This window comes from Gymnoscopelus braueri (genome assembly GCF_963280865.1).
Source record: "Gymnoscopelus braueri genome assembly, contig: SCAFFOLD_416, whole genome shotgun sequence".
Taxonomy (NCBI): domain Eukaryota; kingdom Metazoa; phylum Chordata; class Actinopteri; order Myctophiformes; family Myctophidae; genus Gymnoscopelus; species Gymnoscopelus braueri.
The window spans coordinates 1-10,523 of record NW_027660747.1 but is presented as its reverse complement, the minus strand read 5'-3'; the positions used below and the strand labels follow the sequence as shown (position 1 = coordinate 10,523).

Below are 10,523 nucleotides of genomic sequence, written 5' to 3'. Positions count from 1 at the left end.
CTTTAGCATGACGAAGTAGGGCATTCATTTGTGGGAAAAAAACTCACGTTAAAATATGGAGATAGGAGGTTTCTGCCCCACAGCAACGCCGTGCCAGACACAAAGTCTGAAAAAGAAAAAAATAACTACAATGCCAGGGGGAGTCGACTGGAGAGAAAAAAAAGAAAAGAAGCAGAGAAAAAGCTTTGGCGGAGACAGATGGGGAGAGACAGACGGGCACAGAACACGGCGCTGAGCGGAAGCCGTTTTTCTCTTTACGAGCGAGGCAAAGAGAAACACGACAAGCAGAGAGAGAGAGAGAGAGAGAGAGAGAGAGACAGAGGTAGAGAGAGAGAGAGAGAGAGAGAGAGAGAGAGACAGAGCTAGAGAGAGAGAGAGAGCGGGGGGTAGGAGCATGTAGTTAGGGAAAGAAAGAGACAGCGCTCTTTAAAGGTGAAAGGGGGGCCCTGTCTCAGCGATTCCATGACATGGCAGGTGATTAAAGGTGCCTGGTGTGCTCAGTTGACATGCACAGACATGCTGCTATATTTCAACTCCCCCCTCCCCTCTCTCTCTCTCTCTCTCTCTCTCTCTCTCTCTCTCTCTCTCTCTCTCTCTCTCTCTCTCTCTCTCTCTCTCTTCCTCTCTCTCTCTTCAGAACCGCCCCATCATGACCATATGAGAAGCCATCAGCTGGGTGAAGCTGAAATTGAATTTCTCCCGTAGGACTAACAAAGGTCTCCCCTCCAAACTTGACTTGAAGTTAAAAATACAAGCCTTTAAGAGAAAATAGCACATTCCATCGGAACACACAACGTGTGTTATTGCGATGCATTCGTGAGCTCGTGGATCTGCTACTTTTGCCAAATGTTTGCCCCAGAACACCTTAGGGCAGGGGTCTTCAACCTTTTTCAGGCCAAGGACCCCTTTGCTGAGAGAGAGAGATGAAGCAGGGACCCCCACTACATATTGTAACATTTTTTGTTGCAGTTTGAACTTTTTCGGTAGACTTCATAGCCTTCATAGACTTGTTTGACATACCTGTGTGCATTATCTTTTCTATTACAGTTTTTCACTATTGTTAACACACAAAAGCTACTTCAAATTCCTTATCTGCATTAGACTCTGACTTTCCTTCTTTACACTCTGATGTCAGTTAAACATCACCTTGTTGTCCAAACACTACAGACAATGTTCAGTTGTTGCACACACTTCTCACGTAAAATCTCAAAGCATCAATCTACAACACACAAATATTCAAATCTCTAAACATTCAGATCTGGTGAGCAATTTTCATTTGGGACAATGTGAGCTTCCACCGGGCTGCTCAAGTGCGTGAGTGGTCCCAGCACATCCCACATTTTTCAGTTCTATACCTTCCACCTTATTCTCCTTGCCTGAATCCCATTGAGGAGTTATTTTCAGCTTGGAGGTGGAAGGTATATGAACGGAACCCACAGAGCCGGGTCCCACTGCTCCAGGCCATGGAGGAGGCTTGTGGCGACATCAGTGTCGAGTCTTGTCAGGGCTTCATGCGCCACTCGAGGCGTTTCTTACAACGCTGCTTGGACAGGGAAAACATTGCCTGTGATGTAGATGAGGCCCTCTGGCCAGACATGAACCACAGGCGTGATGCCTAAATCATGTAGAGAAATAAAACTGTTTTGGTTGCATATTTGTGTGCTGTTTTATGTTTGACTATGAAAAAAGTAGGCCTACACTGAGTCATTTTACAAAAGGAGAAAAAGTCATTGTCATTGATATGGTGTGTGCCATTTCTATGATTGTGTTTTAAATTTTGCCCTGCACTGTGCTGTAAATGCTATAGTGTGCAGCAAATGCTTAGTTGTGTGTACTATAATGAATGGTGGTACACATACTTGTGTGTGTCATTTGAAAATATGGCTGTGTGTACCAAATGCAAAGAGTCATCTTGCGAAGGGAGTGTAGGGTTTAGCATTTTGTGTGAGAGGTTTTCAGTTTTGTGTGTGAAGTTCTGAGAAAGCTGGTATTGTTTTGAGAAACGTGTGTTAATAATCGTGAAAAATACAATATAATATAAATATAATGTAATATGTTGGAATTGTGAACAGTGTTAACTGTATTTTCAGACAGTTAACCTCTCAAACCCTCAATATTTAGTCAACTTGACCGTTGGCTCTGTACTTGGTCTGCTCTTTTTCCCTCTACACCAACTCTCCGAAAATAGCCGATCTAGATCTGCTATTTTCGGCTAATGTTCCCCATCACAAAAAAAGATTTGGGGGACCCCCTGTAGTTACTCTGAGGACCCCCCTAGGGGTCCCGGACCCCCTGTTGAAGACCCCTGCCTTAGGGTTCATGCGGTTCAACAGTGTGCATGTCCACGTGGAAAGTGTGCAATGTGAGCTTTACGCCGAAACTCCAGGTTACTCAGCGTGAGTCCCTTTCCCTGATAGTCTTGCAGGGGCCTCTCTGATCTACAGGTGCTGGCCACAGGCCCCCTCTGCCACACACACACACACACACACACACACACACACACACACACACACACACACACACACACACACACACACACACACTACAAGCACCCGCAGCCCCTGATCAAACCGCTGATCACCATGCCGTGCCTTTTCTCTCTTCTCCCTTTCCTTCTCTCATCAGCCAGTTAAAAGCCTGGAGGGACTGGCTGCCAACAGCACGGACAGTTGGAGAGAAGAGAGAGAGAGAGAGAGAGAGAGAGAGAGAGAGAGGGGTAGAGGGAGGGAGAGAGAGAGAGAATGGCGGGGGTATTAAAGAGCCATTTGTCCGGCGCACACCCGGCACAGCGGAGGGCTTGGCAGGCTCTAATGAAGACCTCACAGCCCAGCAGACCGGCTCTCACTGCCGGGAGGGAGCAATGGGGCCGAGAAACTGCATGGCCAAGACAGACGCCGACTGTGGTGCAAAGTAACCGAGTACATTTACTCATGTAACTGTACTTAAAGGACCACATCACCCATTTTCAACTATCTATCAGTGGAGGAAAAAGTACTTTACTTAAGTAAAAGTATCAATGCCGCAATGTAGACATACTCTGAAACAAGAAAAAGTCTGAAATTCTAAATATACTTGAGTAAAAGCACAAAAGTATTGGTATCAAAATGTACTTTAAGTACCAAAAGTAGAAAGTACTCATTATGCATTATCACAAAGTTGTCTAATGTATAAAATGCAATGTGTCACATCGCGACACATTGTGAGCTTGTAGATCGGCTATTTTTTTAATTTACTCAAGTGCTGTACTTAAGTACAATTTTGAGGTATTTGTACTTTACTTGAGTATTTCCAATATCCAATACTTTTACTTCAACTCCACTACATCTCAGAGGCAAATATTATACTTTTACTCCACTACAATTATTTGAAAACTTTAGTTACTTTACTTTGGAGAGTCTGATGATTATTACAAAACATGCATTAATTCAGCCCCATACATTTAGGCCATTTGAAAATAGCCGATCTACTTGACGCATTGTCGCTACTTTAGGTACTTTAAGTACATGTTGATACCAATACCTTTGTACTTTTACTCAAGTACATCTTGAATTCCGAACTTTTACTTTTAAGGGCTCGGTCCCACCGCACTTTTATTTTACCTATGGGGCGGAATCTTTCAATGCTTTGTCAATGCAAATGCGTGGTTTCAGGTCTTGCGCATTTTTTCCACGTATTTGCACTGACAAAGCATTGGCAGATTCCGCCCCAGAGGTAAAATAAAAGTGCGGTGGGGCCGTGCCCTAACAGAGTATTCCTACATTGCAGTATTTATACTTTTACTAAGTAACAAATGTGATGAGTACTTTTCCCACCACTGCTTATCGTGTAAAAATAAATTAATTAATTAAACCGAGTACTTCTTCCACCGGAAGCCGAGGAGGGAGGGAGACAGACAGACTGCAGAGAGAGAGAGAGAGAGAGAGAGAGAGAGAGAGGAAAACTGAGTGAGATGAGGAGAAAAAAAAAAAAAGAGAGACAGAGGTGGGAGTTGCTGAGGGGAAGTGGACGCGTCAGAGATCGTTGAGCTCCGTGCGTAGCTTCTATTTTGGGAGCAATAAAGTTGGGAAAATGTCAAGCATCCAGACATGTCTGGGTCGAGAGACATCCTCTTTTTTTTATCCACACAGCCCTCCGTCTTTGGTTTGAAGCGTACAATTACAATTTACTGTAGCCATTTAGCAGATGCCATTATCTGGAGAGCCTGTTACAGAGTGCAAAATATAAGTAAATGGCATGAACCCTCGTTTGTTAATTTTCAGCATGAACACTGGTTTAAAAAGACAGGTGCCATTAAAAGCACTGAATTATTTTGCTGATTACAATAGAAAACCTAAATCTCAATGAATCAAACAATCAGATTTCAATTCTATGAGATAAAAAAATAATAATAACATAATACACCAGGTAAATAAATGACACATTAAAGGGGAAGACCACCCATTTTCAACAGTGAACGATGTCATGTATATATGTTAATGCTGGTGAGTGGAAATGTGCGCGAGTGCTCCACCTTCTGTTCAGCCGAGAACAGCAGTATTTGATTATTTGGGCAGTGACGTCGGCTCGGTGTGGAATGTGGCCCCGCCCCCTAGGCTGCCCGCAGTCTACAATGGGACTTTTCTCCCTCCTCAGAAACAGCGCACTTTCAATTGAAATAAAAAACTTTTTAGAGCATTTTCAGCCAATTCAGCTGGATTATGTACAAGTGCTATGTCTTGTGAGCCAGAATATATACCTATAGGCCATTAAAAACGGTCAGGATCTACTCCTACCGCTATTATTCATCTCTTTACGCGGAGCTACAGGAGGCGGAAATCATTTGCCCATATTTGGGTGAACGTGATGACGTTGCTCAACGAACGGCGCCAGCGTGCCCAGAAGGGGGGAAATCAAGTCAAAACAAACACTAGTATCAACGAGACGGACAGACAAGTGAGTGAGAAACATAAGTAACGATTTCCAAAAATGTCTAATAAAAAACAAGGAACAAGGAGAGCAAGTTGGTGTTCTGTCCCTGGATGTTATGTAAAAGTCAACCTTGAAGGCACCATATTCCATTCCTTTCCACCAACAACAGATGTTACCAGATGTCGCAAGTGGCTTGTTGCGATTAGGAATGTGAATTATGATGTTAAAACATCGGCAGCCAAGATTAAATCACTACGTGTGTGCAGCAAACACTTTACTGAGCAGGACTACGAAAGGGACCTCATGGCATCCCTCATGGGGACTACACCAAGGAGAAGGCTCACCAGCACGGCCATTCCCTCTGTCTTTCCATGGAGTGGAACGGGTGCTGTCCCAAAATACAGAGGTGCCTTGGAGAAACGTAGGCACGCTGAGGTAAATAGGCCTACAGTCTATTACATTTTTGTATTGTATTTGCGTTGCTTATATTGCATATGCATGCCTACTTTAAATATTGTGGTTGTTGCATTATTGTACCTTGCCATCTTTATATTTTGAGTCAATAGTTGTTGACTATAATACTATTGATGCATATTAATGCACTAACTGCACTGAAACTAATGTGCAAACATGCCAGTCAATACAAATGACTTATTCCATAAGCATGAATTAAATTAACCAAATGAAATAGGTCTGGCCTGGGATCTACTCTGTGTGTGTGTGTGTGTGTGTGTGTGTGTGTGTGTGTGTGTGTGTGTGTGTGTGTGTGTGTGTGTGTATATATATATATATATATATATATATATATATATATATATATATATATATATATATACATTGGTTTTTTTACATTCATTTTGACATTAAATGTTATTGTTTTTATTTCCAGGTTATGTCCACTATAGATTTGACTTTGAATGCCATACCTACAGTGACCCTAGCTAAAAATGTAAGTGCTTGTCCTCCTCCTTAAAAAATAAATAATAAGAGGGTATTTTCAAAGGCTAAATGAAGGATTATATTTGTATTTGTGCACTGGATGGGGTTATTGGTATGAGATTGCTGGAGGCACCTCATTGGCACCTTGTTGGTGGGTGTGCCTTTGTGGGTGGCCTCCGGTGACTATAAATGTGGCTCTCACCTGCTCACCTTTATTGGTTGGTTTGCCCATGGAGGTAGGGTGAGCTGGGAGAGCTACATTTTTGTTGACCGCATTTTGTATTGTTAATTGCTCACTGTTTAACTTATCTTGTGCACAGATTTATTACAGATTTATTTATTGTAAATTGTAAATTCTAATAATTGGTGACACTGCACAGTAAACATTTTAAACTTGAGCATTTGTTTGGAACTGAGTATTTTAATGCGCGTCATACAGTTTTTAAAGGCCAATGACTGATCAGCCGCAATACTACATGTTAATGTAGACAGACACATGAATTATAGGAAAGGACTGGATGGATTGTCAGTGGCGGATAAGTGTATCTCTCTCACACACATTTAATCATTTATTTATACATCTACATACAATACAGGATACAATACAAGGACACAAATATTACAAGGTGCTGTAAAAAAGTACAGTCAGCAAATCATGGACAACACACACACACACACGTAACCGTTCTTGCCATGTTTTACATGCTGTGCAGTTTATCAATCTCCCTATCCATGTTATGATGTTAATGCATATGTGTGGATTAAAGAACAATTCTTATTTTGAATGGCTTTATAGAAAGATGAAACATTTGGACTGTCTGCTGCTATGCCCGTGCACCCCGCCCCTGCTCTCTGTCGTCACCCATTGCAGCCATCATCTCCAATGTCTAAGAAAAGACACAAGGTAATTTATTTCAAGCTTGTATTACATACTGAAGGGGCTGATTTATCCTGTGTGCAACAGGTGTGTAATCACACCGACACTCTCAGAGTTACATTAACATTGATTTAACGATATAAATTCAAAAATAGCAATTACACTTCTTCACAGCATGGGATTCGAACGCGGGCCCTAAAATCAGTAATCGTCAGCTTCCACCACTACACTGTCTGCGCATTTTCAAAAAAGTAGAAACAAGTAAGATAAATACTACACAGCAAATGATGCAAGAAAAAAAAAAAAAGCCAATCTACAAGTGGGTCTACACGACGTGTATAGTAGTATATAATAGTATATTATATTAATTATAATTATAATCACACACACGCCAGGCAATGTGAGCTTGTAGATCTGCTATTTTTTTATGACTCCCAGGTCAGGACTCAGATCTCATCTGTCTGTCTGTGTCTGTCTGTCTGTCTGTCTGTCTGAAACAAAAAAAAAGTGACTCCAAAGCGCCACCTCGTGGTAGTATTTGGAACTACATTTACTGCACGAGTGAGTGAGGCAAATGAGGAGTGTGATGTCAACATGACAAACGACAAAGTCAATAGGCACCGACTGTAGTCAGTCTAGTTAGTTTGACTTAGGCCTGGTGTGACTGCTTTCATCACTCATCACCCAACTTATAGAATATATGTACATCGTTACTATTATGTATGTACACCATTACCATATTTAATTGTTTGAATAATAATAGCGTTGATGTGCTAATTTACTTTGGAGACAAACAGTTGTTTCTTTTTCCAGCAACTTGAAGCCATGGGTCTTGCGACCGTCTCAAGACCTCCATGTTCACCAGAGAGATTGTCTTTGGTAGGTTTTTTATATATGAATGAATGAATGAAGATAGATGACAAAACAATGACAAAGTTTTATATATATATATTTTCTGTTATTAGGAAGGTACCGAATCTACCGATGACATACCTCTTGATCAGCAAATCACAGATGAAGATGAACCCACCTCACCACAAATGGACACAAGTTTTTCTAGCTCATTAGGAGCTAGTCAGACAACTTCAGACTATAAACCTCCCACGTCAGCAAGCTCTAGTGTAGACTCTGAAGACTCTGAAGACTCTGAGACATACAGTGATGTTTGGAATCAAAGAAAGTGGATTGTTAACGAATCGAACCTAATGCAACTATTTAAAAGATGTCCAGAGTGTGGGTCTGGAATCACAGATACTAGTACAATTCATAAAGGGAGTCAAATTAAGATTACTTGGGAGTGTGTGAAACGACACACAGGGAGTTGGCAGTCATGTCCGGATGTGAGGCAGATGCCACAGACAAATATTGTGTCAATGGCTTCTGTGCTGTTCACTGGCTCTACCTTTACAGAAATCAAAGACTGGGCAGATCTTTGTAATGTACAGTTGCCAGAAAGTACCACTTTCTATGAATACCAGTCCTCCTACTTCCTGCCCGTCATAAAACAAGAGTACGACCTGCAACACAAGTCAATACTCGCCACCATCATAGAAGATGCAAATGCAGGGAAGCCAGTACACCTTTGTGGCGATGCCAGGCAAGTATACATAATGTACATAGCTATTGATAAAATGTCACTGTCTGTACATATCTGGTATTCATTCGCCCGGAGACCCGGTGCTGATATCCAGTGATAATCTAAGCCTTTTTCTTTTTTTTTTGTTTAATCTCAAGTTCTCAACTGTCACTCTTACTGTACCTATACCTCTCCTGTTTCATTCTTACTGATGTTACTGCCTGGTATGACACCTGAATTTCCCGCCTGGGGATCAGTAAAGGTTTATCTTTGTTGTCTCTTCTTATAGATGGTAAATGCAGAACTTCTATTCCCGCATAATGAAAACAGTGCTTTGTGCTTCCATAGGTCAGACAGCCCTGGATTTTCAGCCAAATACACAACCTATAGCTTTATGGATGACTGGACCAAGCAGATTATTCAATCTGATGTTATCCAGGTAAATTTAATCACACAAGTGCCTGTTATTGTCTCCGCCAGGCCGAAAGGCATGGCGAGAGAGTATGTTTTGCCCCCTGTCCGTCCGTGTGTGTCATTCTGTCTTGTCTGTGTACAGCTAATCTCTGGCACCCTTGGCTTGCTTGCAGTGAAACTGTGCACACACAGTCCCTGGATGCCAGAGCAGAAACTCTGCCCCAAATTTTTCACATGGGCCTTTATAGCGCCACCAGGAGGCTGCTTTTAGCAAAACACATTTTTGGACAGTGCTCCTACAGATTTCGGCCAAAAATCCTGCAAATGGACCCTTCGCTAAGCCCCACCCACTCCACTCTGTGACTGGTGGTGCGAAGTTAGTCACACCCAGGCCTGGCAGCGCCTGGCAAACTTCGCTTCTCACCCATTGACTTGCATGTTAAATGATGGCTTTTCCCCTTAAAAATAATCGATCATTTCAGGAGCAAGAGCTTCAAAATCTCTTCTAAATCTAGTCAACAAGGCCTGCAGTAGGCTATGCACTGGACAAATGTGCATGACATTATTTCAATAAACTAAAAACATGGGAAATGTTAGAGGGAGTAATAGCCATGGATACACGACGGTCGACTGTCATGGATGAACTTCAACCTGGTGTTTGCACTTTCTCCATTTATGGCCCGTACATCTACATAAACGTTCATATTTCAAATATAAAGTGCTTATCCCATGGCCACGGCTGTTATATTTATGTACGGGCTCTCAGAAGTACCCGTATCATCCGTATTGTTCAATAAAAAGCATTTAAATCTGATCGGTGGCCATTTTCTTCATGCACTTTCAACTGAGCGACCCTATCGGTTTGTAGGTGTATTGCACTCTGATACATTATGAGAAAATGTTCACTGATCGGATTAAAATGCTTTTTATTGAACAATACAGAATATACGGGTACTTTTGAGAGTCCCGTGCATAATTTTAGCATCCGTGGCCATGGGGTAAGCACTTTATATTTGAAATCTGAACGTTTATATAGATGTACGGACCGTAAATGGAGAAAGTGCAAACACCAGGTTAAAGTTTATCCATGACTGTAACAGGAGTTTTCATTTACCACAGGGCAAGACTGCAGCAGGAGTTAATAAATAGACGAACAAATGAATTAATATACTTTAACGTGCGGAATCCGAAACAGGCAGCGCTGTGATTCTGAATTTTGTTACGATTGTGGTGATTAGTAGCCTATTATTGACACCACCTGGGCGAGTGAGTCGTGTCGTGTAACTTTCCTGACGTTAAGCTGTGTATGTGTTCAACACACCCTGACCCGGTCTAAGTGCAGATTTCAGCTTGGGAAAAGCAGCCTCCAACGGGTTTGGGTAGGTGGTTCATAGTCACCATTGCGTTATCGTAGTATTTCTATTCTTGCTATTATGTTGCAAATGATTGTGTGTGTGCGCCTGTGCGGGCGAAATAACATTGACAGCTATGGCAGGTGACGAAAGCTTGCCAGACCTATGCCAGGCTAACAACGGTTGCTAAGCTGGCATTGGACAATCGCTTTTGGGGTGGGGTTTAGCGAAGGGTCCATTGGTACACAGTATCTCTATAGTCATTAAAATAAACTGGTCTTTCAGATTTTTCATATTCTATCCTGATTGGCAAAAATTGGCTTCCAAAGTTTGCAGGAGTAGTCAGTTTCGAACAAAATGCCTCAAATCATGAACACGGCATGCAATTTCCGTGAAATTTTGCACACACATTCCCATTAGGCCGAAGAAGAAATGCCATTTGAAAATGTTCAAATCA

The 10,523-nt window shown here is 41.9% G+C and overlaps 1 protein-coding gene across 2 annotated transcripts; it reads left to right on the top strand.

The window, feature by feature from the left end:
• The first annotated feature begins 4,898 nt into the window (after nt 1–4,898).
• On the top strand, nt 4,899–8,730 carry LOC308081222 (uncharacterized protein). Of its 2 annotated transcripts, XM_080457611.1 has the most exons (6): nt 4,899–4,932; nt 5,078–5,343; nt 5,798–5,857; nt 6,644–6,751; nt 7,538–7,603; nt 7,690–8,730. In XM_080457611.1, the coding sequence occupies exons 2-6, from the start codon at nt 5,212–5,214 to the stop codon at nt 8,416–8,418; spliced, it is 1,095 nt and encodes a 364-aa protein (XP_080313737.1). In that variant the 5' UTR covers nt 4,899–4,932; nt 5,078–5,211; the 3' UTR covers nt 8,419–8,730. The 2 variants fall into 2 exon arrangements, with proteins under 2 accessions (XP_080313737.1, XP_080313736.1); XM_080457610.1 differs by having other exon boundaries at nt 4,907–5,343.
• The last annotated feature ends 1,793 nt before the right edge of the window (nt 8,731–10,523 follow it).